The sequence below is a fragment of the Anguilla anguilla genome, chromosome 9 (genome assembly GCF_013347855.1).
Source record: "Anguilla anguilla isolate fAngAng1 chromosome 9, fAngAng1.pri, whole genome shotgun sequence".
Taxonomy (NCBI): domain Eukaryota; kingdom Metazoa; phylum Chordata; class Actinopteri; order Anguilliformes; family Anguillidae; genus Anguilla; species Anguilla anguilla.
Genome location: NC_049209.1, coordinates 1564082 through 1579891, shown reverse-complemented (window position 1 = coordinate 1579891; position 15810 = coordinate 1564082). Strand labels below are relative to the sequence as shown.

The following is a 15810-nucleotide window of genomic DNA, read 5'->3' as shown; positions in this document are numbered from 1 at the left end:
TTTTTGGGTTGGTCAACGTTTGTTAATTGGAAGGCATGCCTTTGATGTCTTGCTGACAGGTGAATGTAGCTAATGGCTCAGAAGAAGAGTTCCTTGTTTAGCTAGAGCTCTGTGAGTGTTTGAAAAAAAGTGGAAAAAAGACTGTTTACTATGTTCCTTCTTCTTCTTCTTCTTCTTCTTCTTCTTCTAGTAATAAGTAGATTACTAGAAATTGTGGGCCCAAATTGCTACATAACATCCATATCGTTTTAAGCTGAATTTATTCTCTGAAAATAGAGAGCCACACAGTTGCTGTCTTGGAAACCACAGGGTCCACGCACTCTGAGAATTCATACTTCTTAAGTGTTTGTGTCACTGGAGAGTTTGCTCTGTATTTGCTGTTGATTGACCATGCCTGTTTTGGCCTTGGATTCCTGAGCTCTTTTGGACTCTTGTCTGTTTAAACAGGGCTCTCGCAGTCAGGCTTCCTGCGAAAAGAAAGGTCAGCACTTTGAGATACTGCACATCCAGTTCTCTGCTATAATACCTTTTACTTTTTTCTCAGTGTTTTTCAAGTAAAAAAACAAAAAGCTAGGCTTTATCAAAGGACTGACCTATCATGCATAAAATATAAAAGTGTAGGTCCCCCGTATGTATCGGTGTGTGTGTGTGTGTGCGTGTGTGAATGTGAATGTCACTGTAATGTATTATTTTCATGATTATTATGTAGACGCTTGTCGGACTCTCTTTTCCAAGGTGAGCGGTGACATTTTATTGCTGGGGCACACAAGGAGAGACGTCTCGCGGAGAGAATACAACATTTACTACCCGCCCGCTGACAGCGACCCTCGCTGAACCCGCGCGTTACTGGTGTGGGGAGCCCAGGCTGAGGGGGGCGGGCGCTGCAGGGCGTCGGAGGGAGATGTCATTCGCAGACGTCCTCCGCGGCGGTGACATTGATCTTTTTATTTGTTTTTACTGTAAGTCAGCGGGGGAGGGGGGGACGGGAGGGGGGAGGGGGGACGGCTCGGGGAGGGGGGACGGAACGGGGAGGCGGAGGGGGAGGGGGGATGGGACAGGGAGGGGGAGGGGGAGGGGGAGGGGGGACGGGAGGGGGGCGGGGAGGGGGAGGGGGGACAGGACGGGGAGAGGGCGGGGCGACGGGACGGGGAGGGGGCGGCTGTCCTATGCCTGCCCGTTCGTTATCGCTGGTTGTTGCCGCAGCCGTCCACGTCGATAAGCGCTGTGCGGCGTGGGTGCCTTTCATCTGCTGCTATGGCCCTGCTAGCCTGTCCTCTCTGTGGTCAGTTTTCAGTCTGTTTGCAAACGGGGAAAAAACAGAAAATGTGTGTGTGCGCCCGCTTGTTTCCTTTATCTTCAGGGTAACACAAATATTTGTGTCTGATTTCAGTCACCTCTGACTGTCCGGTGGCCGGGTGCTATTGGGAAAGCGGCTGAAGCTGACGACTGATAGCTCTTCAGACCGTAAACTGTGTTTTACTTTGAGTTATCTGGTTATTATTAGAGAGCTACGCACGCCGTGTATTTTCTTCTTCTCCGTCAGACAATTAGGATCGTCATTAAGGGGGGACTAGCCAGGACACCACTGGAGCAGAGAGGAGCAATCGAGATGTGAAAACTTTATGACACGATGAATCAATTTGATTTCTGTCCAAGCCGTCTTTCCATATGTTCAGTCACGCTGTTTCCCTCTCTTCTGCCAGCCGGCTGGAAAGGAGAGAAGAATAAGCGTGTGATGCTAAAGCCTGTTTTCTTTCTTTCCCTCTTTCCCCCCCCCCGTTCCCCTTTCCAGATGACCCAAGAACAGTGCACTCACAGGAACAATGTCCAGAGCTCAGAGAAACCGCACGTGTACAGAGTGGGGATTTACGGATGGCGGAAGCGTTGTCTTTACTTCTTCGTTCTCCTCCTCATGTTCCTGATTCTCATCAACCTCGCTTTGACCATCTGGATCCTCAAAGTCATGAGCTTCTCAACAGTGAGTACCGTCCTGTATTTCACTGTTTTTTTTCAAAATTTCAAAATTTTTTCAAAATTCAAAATTTTTTTTTTTTACAGGCAGCATTGTTGGTTTTCATAGTCGGAGAAACCGTACTGTGCCTCTTTAAACTCATACATGGCTGCTTTAATATGGGACAGGAGCCTTAGGAGAATGGCTCAACTCTTTCAGTGGCTAATTTCTCTCACGGGTGCAGACTTCTACACTTTTCTAATTTAAAACAAATCAAGGCCTCAACTGCTGTTTTTTCTTTTATTGTAGCTCTTCCAATAACAGAAAAAAAGCAGAAAAGCAGAAAAAAAAACTTGGATATGAAGTACTGTTGCCCATAATTCATACTCATGCCTTCTGAATCAGCAAATTTGCTCTTACCTGATAACCATAGGAGAGCTTTTACAACCTTCCTCTAGTGTTTACAATCCCATTTCATCACATCTTACAGCCACCTTACATCTTTACACACAGAACAATCTGAATGTGCATTTAATATTTGTGTGTCATGTTTACTTGATGATATTGTTTCATCATAAAAAAACAAGGTGCGTTGAATAGACACATTTTAATAGCCTGTGCTTCCTGTGAGGCACACATAACTCTTTAGATTTAAATTTTAAAGCAGAAAACATGCACCTTTGACCTCAAATTCTACACTCTACTCACAGTAACCAAAGCATGGAGTCAGTGTGTTCCTTTTCTTTGGTTACCGGCATGCTATTCTAGTGCAGAGAGCTTGGTAATCTGTGGCGGTTGCAATGAATCAGATATGGACTGTGGTGGAATCAAAATCTCAAAATGAACGAGATGAGAAGACCAGCTGAAAGCAGGCCTGGGACATAGCTGTGTAAATGTCATTGAATGGAAGGGAAATTTCAGTAGATTTGTAAGAGACTTTTAGTGCACCAAATCTGCATCAGTTGTGCATTAAATGCTCTCCAGGAAGCAAAACTATTTATGAGATCAGGAAGAGCGCTTGCTGCTCCAATTTGATTCAGGAATGTAGCACTATGATTGTGTTTTATTCTGTTTACACACACACACACACACACACACACACACACACATGCACAGGCGCACACACGCGCGCACACACAAACGCATGCACAGGCACACACACACGCGCGCGCACACAAACGCACATTCCAAACAAACGACTCCCCTCTGCCTTGTCGTGTGATCAGTCTCCCCACGGATGAGAGCTCGGAAGTCATTATGGAATTTTGCGCCAAGCCCACCTCGGCTGGGTTTCTCCACAGTTTCACAACGCGAGGAGCAGTCAGGGGTGCTTTCTGTGGCCGGTTGGCCAACAGCGTGTATCTGAGTCGACGGGTTTCAGATTTCCAGCCCTGCTGCTGCAGCGAGCGGCTCACGCTCCGGCCCGCTCACACCGCAGAGTCAAACTGGACTTAATTGCGCTGCTCGGGAAGGAAGCGCTTAAATGTCAGTTCAAATGTCAGGGACTTGAGAAATGATTAAATGTTGAGAAACGCTGAAGTGTTTTCCATTAACACACCAAAGCCGCACCGCTTTAGTTTGTTTTCAGATCCAAGATGCTGTGCTGATAAAAATATGTTTCAGGGGTACGGCCCGCATGAGGCTCAGTTCAGCTGAGGCTACACGCCCATGCTGTTCGGCTTTCGCATATGTGAACGGTCTAATTAAGAGTGTACATTTCCCACAGCAGCGCCCCCCAGTGGAGGTTAGAGGCAGTGATTCAGTGTCACACAAAACCCCAGGAGAAGGTTTGAGTGCTTGTGAGGTGCTCTGGCCCAAATGGGGGTGCTGGTTTCCTCAGTCTGCATGGGCCGGTCTGTATGTTTTTAGGGAGCTGCACTCACCTGCAGGAGACCTATGCACAGAGATCTGAGGTGAGGCTTTCCCTGTATAAGGACCTCGTCAGAAGGAGCTCTCTCTCTCTGTTTCTCTCTCTCCCTCTCTCTCTCTCTCTCTCTCTTTCCGATTACTTTGCTTTACCCCGGCTGGGGACTACACAGGCCTTGGAGCTGGGGTCGTGCTCCTTGCCTTTTTTGTTGTTGTCACCTTTCCCCTCTTAGTAAATGAAAATGAGTCTTTGTGCAAACCGGGCGTGGGCTTCTCTGTGGTCACGGTGGCTGTGTGAAGCCGAGGCAGCGATCCGGTCCAGGAAACGCCGCGGTTGAGGAGCCGCTCGGTCGGCTACGCGTTTCCTTCACATGGAGACAGGCGCGAACACAACGTTCATCACCTGGACGGCAGATTAACTGTCTCATTGCGTTTAGTGCGGTTTTTTTTTTTCCACACGCGGCGGACTTGACGTAGCCGGCCACAGCAGGCACTGCCCCCCCCCCCTCCCCCAAAATAACCGGAGACAGCAATCGGATGCCGTGGTTACCGCTCTGGTAGGATTAACAGTGGAGTCACCCTAGCACCCCAAATTCAAGCCAGAAAAAGAACTGATGGACATTCTGCAGTCTCATAGAAATATGACATGACTGTGCATTGGCAGTAAGAGTAAAAGGCCTGCTAGCCTAGCACGTTAGCCTAGCACGTTAGCCTCGTTTGAGAAAAGCCTTGTGTTAAGCGTGTGCACTCGAGCAACAGGCTTTGTGATGAATACAGTCAGTGCCCAAGTTTGACCTTCAGGCTTAAGTGTGCGTGTCCAAGCCTGTGGAATCATGGGGGGGGGGACATGTTGTCTTGCTCCGCCACCCCCCCCCCCCCCCCCCCTCCAGTAGGTCAGGCGGGGATTTTTGAGTGAGTCAGAGGTGCTCCTTTTGAAGGGGAGCTCCAGCGGATCCTGGCTCAGTGCCAGGACATCCCGCGCTGCTCCCCAAAGGGGGAGGAGGAGCACCTCAGCAGGGTGGGGGGGGGGCAGAGAGCGGTGTGCTCCTGTCCGATGCGGATCACCGGCCCCCCAGGACTGATCCACGGCCCGAGGAGACTGCAGGCAGTACGTCAAGTGCCGCTCCGCTAGAGCTCAGTTTTATTTCCATTCCACCTCCCCCCCCCCGACACCTCACTCACACCCTTCCCCCACCTGTTTCCCCACACCACCTCGCTCACATCCCCCCTCCACCTGTCCCATCACCTACCTCCCATCCCTCCCCCACTCGTCCCATCACCTCCATCACCACCTCTCTCACCCACCTCTCACCATCTCCCTGCCCCCCTCCTCCCTCACTTTCCCCTTACCAGCTCCCACGCCCCCCCCCCCTCACCCCACCACCTCCATCATGCCCCCTTATCGCCCCACCCCCCCACCCCCCCCTCAGCGCTCTCCACCCCTCTGAAGCTGTCCTCCTCTGTGCGGTTACCCCGCCGGCGCGAGGGGGGGGATGAGAGCTGTCAGTAGTGCCGCTCGGTCTGTTCCTTTGTTTGCTTATTGACGTGCGGCAGACAGCTCTTGTTTCCCGCCGGACTGAAAGTGGTGTCATATTCTATTAGCTGAAGTGGCGGGCGGCTGCGATGCGTCTGGATCTGAGGTTTTTTTCCCCCCGTTGTTTTGGCACGCCGCCGCCGACCCTCTCCTCCTCTCTGCGCCTCTCTGAGTTCAGGGCTGGTGTGCGTTCTCATGGTGGAAGGGGGATGTTGTCCTAAGATCAGCAGGAGAGCATGGTTTTATTTATCTGTCCTATAAGTTGCCTTTGGTGAGGTTTATTAGGCCGCTGGGCGGCTCGTTTGGTCGGGGCACGATGCTGTGGTGCCCGGTGGTCTGGGGTTCAATCTGGGACGATGTGCCAGTGCCATTGCCCATGCCCACTGTGCCCACTAGCTCCAGAGGGCGAGGTGCAGGTGGCATTGCCCAGGGGCACGGGACGGTGCAGTCGGTTACGGGTCTGCATTTCATCGCTCTCTAGCGACCCCCCAGTGGCCGATCGAGCGTCCGTGGGCTGCATACCAAGGCTGAATATGACTGGTCCTCCTCTGACCCCACACTGTGAGCTGTGGTATGTGGTGTGAACAGAAGCAGCTGGTGACACTGCGTGTTCCCGGGCGTCTACCCTCCCTCTCTACGGCCCTCTGTTGGGGTGACAAAGAAAAAAGGGAAATTATATTAGTAACTTTATATAACATGATATTCTCAACAGCAAAGAAAAAGTGCTCAGTGATCATTCCAGTAATTGAAAGCTCAGATTTAACAGTGTGACTTATCCTTCCACGTTAATGAGACATTCTACTGGTTGTGATTTAGATTAGAATTACAATTATGATCTGTAAAAAGGCAGAGACGCCATACCGATCCACTCTTTTAATCAAGCATGTTTCCTCATTAAAGTTATTAAACCGTCTCCTCTGAACTTGTGTTTTACAAAGCAAACAGTCAGAATCGAGCATCGAGCGCGTTGCTGGAGAACGTTCTCTCTCCGCGCGAGATAAGCTTCTCTCTCTCTCTCTCTCTCTCTCTCTCTCTCTAAGCTGCTCTCTCTCTCTCTCTAAGCTGCTCTCTCTCTCTCTCTCTCTCTCTCTCTAAGCTGCTCTCTCTCTCTCTCTCTCTCTCTCTAAGCTGCTCTCTCTCTCTCTCTCTGTTTGATCGCTCCGAGCAGGGGAGGGGGAATCTCGTTAAGGCTTTCCGGCCGGTGTCTCCTCGACGGGGAACAGCTGTACAGACCAGGGGAATAAGAGGAGAGAAAAGGCGTTTTCGCGTGTAGATGAGCTGGGGCTGCCGTGGCTCTGTCTGTCTGCTCTGTTGAGAAACAGCAGTGGAAAAGTAAATGGGAGCGACCCGCTGCCGACGGAGGGGGGGCTGCTCTCCTGGGGGGGGGGGGGGAGGTGTCCTGCGTCTGGTTTAATTTAATTTTGCCAGTGTCGCTTGTGAATAGGGAGGCGTCCCGTTCCCCCGACCGCCGGCCCCGCGGCTCGCTGGGTCCCGTCTGTCTTACGGCGCCAGGAAGCTGCGGCCGCCGCTCATCGCGCGATTAAGAGCTGCTACAGAGCGGCGGGGCGGGAGAGGGGCAGAATATCCACGCCTAAAAAAATGTACCGCCTCTCTCTCCGCGCTGGTGGGGCCTGTGATTAGTAATGGCTGCGGGAGGGAGAGCCAGGCCTGCGCCAGGGGAGGGGTGGAGCGGAGAGCCAGGCCTGCGCCAGGGGAGGGGTGGAGCCGAGGGCCCACGGGCACGTCTGACCCCCGCTCAGATTTTAATAAACTGGCGTGCGAGGGGCGTGAGGACGTGAAGCAGAGACAGAGAGGGGTCCGCCGCCACCCTGCCGGAGGGGGCTGGACAGCCCCTTCCTCTGCCCCCCAAACCCAACCCCACCCCCCCCCCCCCAGAGTTCACAGATGGGTAGTTCAGCACAAAATGAAACATCGATGTGAATGATGTACTGCAACAACTCTGTCACTTGGGTTACCTAATGGGTTACCTGTTCATGATGGGTCGGGAGGTCATGGAAATATAAATATATTTTTTCGCATGTAGTAGATCTACACCTGTGATAGATTGGCGGTCTGTCCATGGTGTATTCCTGCCTCCCGCCCAAAGCACGCTGGGATAGGCTCCAGCACCCCCCGCGACCCTGCCCAGGATAAGCGGGTTTAGGTAATGGATAGAGCTACACATTCAGTCTATTTAATGTCACAGTGTAGGACAGTCAATTGTACTGTTAGAAGCCAAACTAATGTTTTTTTTTTGTTTTTGTTTTGTGTGAGTGGGGTGGATAACTGCCATTGCATAGAGTTAATGGTCAGTATCACTGTCACATTAAAAATAATAGCAATGATATACATAACTAAGCAGACCGTTCTTCTGCGATACTTCTGTTGTCAGCAAGTGGGACTAATTACCTTCTGCACTCCTGGTCGTATCTAAATTAATACACATTTGTTTCTTAAAGAGTGAACTGCCCAAGGTCTAAACTCAATCAGCATGTGTTATTAAATCAGACTTGCATCATTGTGGAAAAAAAGGTATTGCAAGTTCCATAATAACCAACAGTAATTCACCAAAATTAATGTGTGTGGATCCAAAGCACATAAAGATGGACATACAGATGTTTGCCATTCATTCTGGAGCCGGTGTCCGTGGTTGTAAATCAGTTGGGCTGTTCCACACGCAGGACAGCTGGAATCAGAGCCAAGTCCCTGATCAGAGAGGGGCGTAAATCAGACTGGTGCTCTTAACTCTCTCCCGGACAGAATTATGGGACGTCCCTCCAGCGATACTGAGGACCCCTTGCGTGCCTCTCTGCCTGAGTGCGTTTGGAGAAACACCCAAAGCCGGACCGGACCGGACCAGCTCAGTCAACTTAAAGAAATTGGTAAAAATACAAAATACAAGTTCCAGCAGGACAATCACCAGGATCCAACAAATTAAATGTAGTGAAGGATTGTGCAGAAGAGAGAGAATCAGGAACAAAAAAATAACTGAGAGAGAGGAGAACAGGAGACTAAGAAATCCGTTTTAGGTTTTCATGACCAGCTGTGTGAAGTCCAGAAGACTTCATTCTGATGGTGATTTGTAAAGTGAGAATTGATGACCCTCAGGAGTGATTCGCTGTGACCTGCTCTGGCAGCCAGATTGCTAAAAAGTCCAGCAAGGCGTCCGGGGGGTCCCATTAATTATCACCCTCTGGGGTGTAGTTCAGGCGGCCGTCGCTATTGGTTATCCTCTTAGAGTGTATAACGTAGAAATAGCACTATTGTATTGTACTGTATCGAAAATCGCAACCTTCTTAGAATTTCCATTCTCAGCCTGCCCTGCCTTGCCATGAAATCTCCTGTAGCAGTCAAAGTCATCCATAAACAGCCGTATAAAGCTGTGCTCCTCAGCGCAGTGATAAAAGGCACTGGCTGTGTGTAGCCATAGCGTGTAGCCACTGCCGGCCACGCCGTGGTCTGGGGCGGCTTGGACTCGAGTCCGAGTGGCGTTTACTACCCCGGTGTGTGAAAGTGATATACAGGCGCCTGCAGTGTCTCTGCGTCGGTTTTGTGTTTTTCAAGACCAGGCTATCGCTCGCCAGCTGTGAGCGGGAGTGGGTTACTGGTGCAGAACCCAACCCACACACCCCCCCACTCCCCCCCCCCCTTTCTCAGGTAACCTGCAGGTGACCCCTCAGGGCTCTACTCTGCAGTCACTGGCTCACGGTCGAGCGATTCCCTAAATGGAGAAAAATAAAATGAAACACGATCGTGTGGTTTTCCGTGGCGTTACGGTCCGGCCACAGGGGGGCGCTGAGCACGGAAACATAATGAAGTCCAGGTAGTCTGTATTCTGGAGGACAGCAGAGATGGAGGATGCTGATTGGGCGCTGTCGGCTTACGATCCTCTTAGGGTTAGTCACCCTCGGTGAACTACCAGCTCATGCTCCTCACCGGAGGGAGTGTGTCACTGATGGGCTCTACTCGGCACCCTTTTGCCAAATGTTCATGGGATTTAGGGAGGATCCAAAGGAAACAAAAAGCACTCACTGAATAAACAGACAAAACAAAAGGAACTGAAAAAGGAACTAATCCACAGTGTAGAGTTCAAGATGTCAATAGATGTGTTCCAGTATCTTGGCTCTTGCATCTGATTCAGACATTTTTTGACGGCAATATGTTGGGAAAAATATAAACGAGAAGATAGGACCAAGATTGGACTTCGTAGATTTTTTTTTTATTCAGACCGTGAGCCCGAGGTCTAGACAGTGTTTTTAAATAAATTTGCTCCGAATTTGCTCTCCGGTGTCCAAAGCCATTCCAGAATACGCATCACTGAAACTGTCACTTAATCTTATTGATGCTGTTCATCATTACCTAAAAAAAAAAGCAGCGTCCCCAGAACTGTCGTGGTGTTAACACGGCGAGGAAGGACCACAAATCAATAGCCTGGGAGACGAGGCCCGTTAAAATTACAGTGTCCCTGCAGAGCCTATGAGCCGTGTCAGATTCCCCCGCGTCGCCGCCGGTGACAGACATGGCGAAGCCGCCGAAGCGGTGCATATTGCGGTCTGCGGGCGGGCGTGCGTTATACGATTCTCTCACGGGTTGCCACGTCAGGAGATCGGACGCCCTCTCGCACTTAACGCTGTTCAGGCTGTTACAACCGGTCGGATGATGGCGTGGACTGTACGACCTCCCGACCGGGTCACATGACGACTTTTTACAGTCGGGAAAAAAGCACGGCGGGCAAAACGTCAAACACAGAGCCGCCCCCTGATTGGTCATCGCATGACCTCTCGGACCTGACAAATTCAAGTCGATTGTGCCCAAATGTTTTTGACGTGTCAAAAAAGCAATCGTGAGCTCGTAGTCCAGTCAGATCGGTTTGGATTGGTGTTTCATACCTTGCGAGTTGCAACGTTGCAACCTAACAATTTGGTCCCGATCAGAAAAAAAAACAATCGTACCATATAATGTATGGCCATCCTAACTGGAGCAATACTCGAGATGCTCCCTCTTGTTTTGCTCTGACTTCTGGTCTTTGCAGTGCAGTGATAAATAAGAATAATAAGATGTGTGTTGCCATTGGGAATTGCACGGTTGTCACAGCTAGCGAAGATCAAATGCATTAACGATTGTGTTTGAAGATCAAATTAAATATTACGCGCGATAATATCTGACACAAATTGCAAAAATACGGTCATGAAGCTGAGGCAGACAAGGTTTTTAAAGTTGTGTTTTTTGTTGGGTAAATTGGAAATTGAACTTGCATTGCTGAACTGTGGTGTTCGAATCACATACTGTATGAAAGTAATGTCAAGCGATTGTCACATTTTCATGTGCTGATGCACAGTACTGTGCTTTTCTACAACCTTTTTCTTTCTCTCTCTGACCCTCCACTGTCTGTGGTGATCACTGCAGTTCATAAACTACACACCACTTAAACAGTGGATCTGAGCTGGGGGGGTCTGGCAGATTTCCCCCGTCCCGCGCTGAGCTGGGGGGGTCTGACAGATTTCCCCCGTCCCGCGCTGAGCTGGGGGGGTCTGACAGATTTCCCCCGTCCCGCGCTGAGCTGGGGGGGTCTGACAGATTTCCCCCGTCCTGCGCTGACACTGGCTCTCAGAGCCTTGGCGTGAGCCCCTGACTCTGGCGTGACGTCCCTCGATCAACAGCCTGTCCCCCTTTTTAAAAAAAGCCCTCACCTGGGTGGAGCAGTAGCCCCCACCTGGGTGAAGCAGTAGCCCTCACCTGGGTGGAGCAGTAGCCCTCACCTGGGTGGAGCAGTAGCCCTCACCTGGGTGAAGCAGTAGCCCTCACCTGGGTGAAGCAGTAGCCCTCACCTGGGTGGAGCAGTAGCCCTCACCTGGGTGGAGCAGTAGCCCTCACCTGGGTGCAGCAGTAGCCCTCATGAATCAGGATACATGGAGGGTTAGCTGCGGGAGGCGGGGGGGTAAGACAGCTCACCTTTCATCCTGTAGCCGCTGGGCTCCGTGGGGATCAGGGACTCCCAGGATAACATTTTTAAAAAATGAAATGAGTCATTGAGTCATCTTTAAAAAGAGACAAATGATTTTGCCGTGTTTGCTCAAAAAGCACGTCCCCAGCCTAAACGATTAGTGAGTCATTTAAAAAAAAGTGATATTAGTTAAAGTTATTATAAGACCGTACAGTAGTGTTAATAAATGTTTTTTTTGGGGGGGGGGGGGGGGGGGGGGTGGGTGGTTCTGGCTACTGTAGTAACAGGAGACTGAGGCTTCACATGAAATCATCTGCTATTTGTGCTGTTAATGGTAATATAATCCGGGCACGGCAGCAAACTGGGCTCTGTGCGTATCTCTGGCTGGGGAAGACTGAGCTGGTGCCGGCCTGACTGGGGAAGGGGCTTATTTCAGGAGCCCGGGTGTGCTATGAGAACCCCACCTCCCCCCACCCCGAAGATCCCTTTCCTCCATAAAAATATCAGACAGGACAGGAAGTGCAGTGCAACGCGAGGCCCCTCCCGGCTCCTTCCTGTCTCTTCCTCTCCTCCTCCTTTACGATAAGGTCATCCCTTCATTCACAGCTGCTGCCATGCTGTAACTCCATCGTGTCCCCAGAGTGGAACGACAAAATAGATACGGCTCAGATGAAAACAGGAGGAAGGGATGGGGGGTGGTGGGGCGGGGGATGGGGGGTGGTGGGGGGGGGGGGGGGGCACAGTGCTGAAATTGAAAGAAGGCAGGAAACTGCAGCCTGTGCCTGCTTTGGCCCATGATTGATTTATTAATTTCAGTACTAAATTAAATTAAGTTGATGTATTATTATTATTATCATTATTACTGTTATTGTTATTAATACGTATTGGTTAACATAACATAACACAAAATAATGATGAGAACAAGCCATTCAGCAGAACAATGCTCGCCATTTTCCTGACTAAATTAGTGCTCTGATTACCTACAGGCTGGATAGTATCTAACACCGTATCAAGCCTGGTCTTGAAAATCCCCAGAGTTTCTGCCTGTACTACGTGGCCTGGCAGGCTATTCTTCCTAATGTCTGTAAGGAATTTACCCTTTGTTAATTTCAGATTATGTCCCCTTGTTCTACTGACAGAACTCAACCTGCAGAATCTCTTGAAGTTCATAGTTAACTATTTATGTGAAGAACAACCGACACTTTGATGAAATTGTGATTTAAGTCTGAAGATACCTCTTGATGGAATCCAGGCCAGGTGACAGGTTTCTCTCTTCTGGATGATTGGACTCAACAAGCATCCTACTATGTGACTGTATGTTATGTAAAAACATAATCTCTGCTATGACAATTGACAAGGACGTCTGCTAAATATATTGTGTAATGTGTTCTGACAGGAAACAGCTGTTGGAACTAATATGGTTTTTGAAAATATGATTAGCAAAATGATTTATTTGACGTCAGAATGACAAATCCATGGTGGTGTTTTTTTTGTTCTTTTCTCTCTGCAGCAAAGGGATTGGAGATTATTGTTCATGTCAGTCAACATTTACTGAATATAGAGGTGAACAAACCTTTCAAGTTAAGACGAATTCTTTTGTTAATTGTGTAAAAGCATTTATTTATGAATGGTCTATTATGCCAGCTGAAAACATATAACCTGCATGAAATATACCAGAATAATAATATGAATTGAATATGTGATTTATTTCTCTTTTTTATTTTCTTACAGAGCAAATAGGTAATACACTTTCTCACACAGTCAAAATGCACATGGAGTCAAAACAGACAAATTGCATCCAGTAATTATAAATAATGGCTGTTGAAGTTTTTCTAAACAAAAAAAGACAGAACGAATTGCTGTTGGATTGAACAGAGACCTATTAAAAGACTCACAGTCAGCATGTTAATTAACTTGCTTGTATTTCAAGTTGGAAACAAAATTATATTTTCTCTAAAAATAGGAGTGGAGTATTTCAAAATACACTCCTTGAAGGAATGTAAACAAATTTGACCATTTTTTGTCAGGTGTATAATTCTGCTTTGTGTGCCATGAGTAAAAACCTTCCCAGATACAATTATTGCAGATTCTAGTTGTTCAGACTTTGAAGCAGAAATTCTTTGTTTAAATCCTGTTACTTGAAAATAAGTCTGTTAAAACTTTGAGTGGAAACTCAAGGAAGAGTAAGGCCAATATACTTATTTATTTCTAAAAACATTTACGATGTGATTTACTTCTCACACCGCAGACTACAGCTGAGCTCATATAGAGTGGAGTCGGAGGAAGACCTTTCATAGGCCGCTTTAGCATGCGATCCACGTGCACCCAATCTAGCATTCGGGGGTTGCTACAGTAGATACCAATGAACATGAACCTCACCGCTATCTGAGTAAACCTTGCTGTATCCTGTACCCTACCCCGCCCGTACCTATCCCAGCAAACTCTGCCAGCCACAGCTGGCACTGGCACAGTCTGGGTTCCATCCTAGGCCTTGAGGCCCATCCATGGACCCATATATGTCTATGTAAATTTTTTTCATAGAAGCCTGATATTATGTCCCAGACCTAACAAAGCTGAGACAACAACCTGGATCGTCTTTCATCATGTGACCCTTGGTCATGTTTTTAGTACAGGGTGTCTATTGCTTAGAAACCTGTGTTAAAGAGAACCCTTCCCAGACTGTAATGGATGGCTGAAGTCCAAGTGAATCTCTAGGCCAGGTCATCCCACAGCACATTTCTAACTTTTTTTAACCCTGCTACCCTCCATCAGGGAACAGGCACAGGAAGAGCACAGACCAGCTCTTACTGAAAGGCCTCTCAGCCAGATTAGCCCAATAAGTTCTGGGGGGAAAGAGGCCGTTGAAAAATAGGTGCGAAGATGAGATATACGGGGCAGATAATTGCTCAATTTGGGCTCTCTAACACCAGCCGTTTGTAATTGGCCTGCCGAGAAGGGGCTAAGGGCTCTTATACAAATCGCATGTCCGATTCACTTATCAATCACTGTCAAAGGAACGCTTGATTCTGCTCTTCTGCTGCTGGTTCGGAGTTGTTTTCTGCGGTCCCAAATTAATATGAAGTTAATAGGAAATCTATACGCACTGACAGTGACTGGTGGCAGAAGTGTGCCAAAAAAAAAAAAAGAGCGGTAACGTACCTCCCCTTAAATCAGAATCCCGCTGGGCCAGAGTGCGTTCTGCTGTGTTTATTTGCGAGGTTAATTAAACGGGACGGAGCGGCCCGCTTTGACGGGGGGGGGGGGAGCGCGGCCGTTTGATAGATGATGAAACCCCCCACCCCCCACCCCCCGTCGGGAAAGAGCTCGATAAGATTTAGAGACACGGCGCGCCGCGATCCAAAGGCAATTCCGCCGATAGCCATCTCAGAGTGTACATGACTATGAGAGCGCGGAGGATATTACCTGTAGGTTGAGTGAAATGGACTTCCTGTGTACAATATTGCTTTGAACTAGGGGGGAATGGGGGGAGAGGGGGGCTGGGGAGGGGGGGGGGCGGGTGGAACTTTTTATCAGAAACTTGGAAACGCTTTATCTAGTACTAGTCTGGGCCTCCAAGAGCTAGCCACCAAGCCCAAACAATTTCATTTTCAACCCAGTATCAGAGGTTGGCTGAGTTTGTATTCTTCACATTCGCTTATGTGTGTGTTTAATAATTTCATAATAATTTTCAGAAACATTTTCCACTTTGATAAAGTGTCCCTGACAGTTGAATTATTGAATTTATTGTATTGGTTATGTTTTGGGCAGGCACGGTCGCATAGTAGGAGTTTGCATGATCTCCCCGTGTTCGCGTGGGTTTACTCCGGGTACTCCGGTTTCCTCCCACACTCAGAGACGTGCATGTCAGGTGCGCTCCTGCAGGTGCCCTTGATCAAGGCACTAGCCTCAGGGCACAGGTCCCCGGGCACTGCACTGTGGCTGCCCACTGCTCCTAAGCAGCTATGTTTGGGTCAAATGCAGAGAACAAATTACCCCACGGGGTTCAATAAAGTATGTCTTCATCTTCTATATCCTAGAACCCTTAGAAGGAAAGCAAATAATGTGATAGGTTGCTGGAAAAGAGCATCTTTCTCTCATTGGTACTAACCCTAACCCTAACCCTTTCTCTCATTGGTACTAACCCTAACCCTAACCCTTCCTCTCATTAGTACTAACCCTAACCCTTTCTCTCATTGGTACTAACCTTAACCCTAACCCTAACCCTTTCTCTCATTAGTACTAACCCTAACCCTTTCTCTCATTGGTACTAACCCTAACTCTAACCCTTTCTCTCATTGGTACTAACCCTAACTCTAACCCTTTCTCTCATTGGTACTAACCCTAACTCTAACCCTTTCTCTCATTGGTACTAACCCTAACTCTAACCGTTTCTCTCATTGGTACTAACGCTAACTCTAACCCTTTCTCTCATTGGTACTAACTCTAACCCTTCCTCTCATTTGTACTAACCCTAACTCTAACCCTTTCTCTCATTGGTTTAATGACTCACGTTGC

General features: G+C 48.7%; 1 protein-coding gene across 6 annotated transcripts in view; it reads left to right on the top strand.

Moving 5' to 3' along the window:
• The window catches only part of sgcd (sarcoglycan, delta (dystrophin-associated glycoprotein)), a 177478-nt gene that overhangs the window by 118134 nt on the left and 43534 nt on the right, over nucleotides 1–15810 (top strand). For 2 of the 6 annotated variants that reach the window (XM_035434688.1, XM_035434683.1), the window contains exon 2: nucleotides 1793–1978. In XM_035434688.1, the coding sequence (XP_035290579.1) occupies nucleotides 1793–1978 (186 nt within the window). Of the gene's footprint in view, nucleotides 1–657; nucleotides 960–1168; nucleotides 1283–1313; nucleotides 1612–1792; nucleotides 1979–15810 lie in introns of those variants that run through there. The other 4 variants (XM_035434686.1, XM_035434687.1, XM_035434685.1 and 1 more) reach the window with 4 other exon arrangements.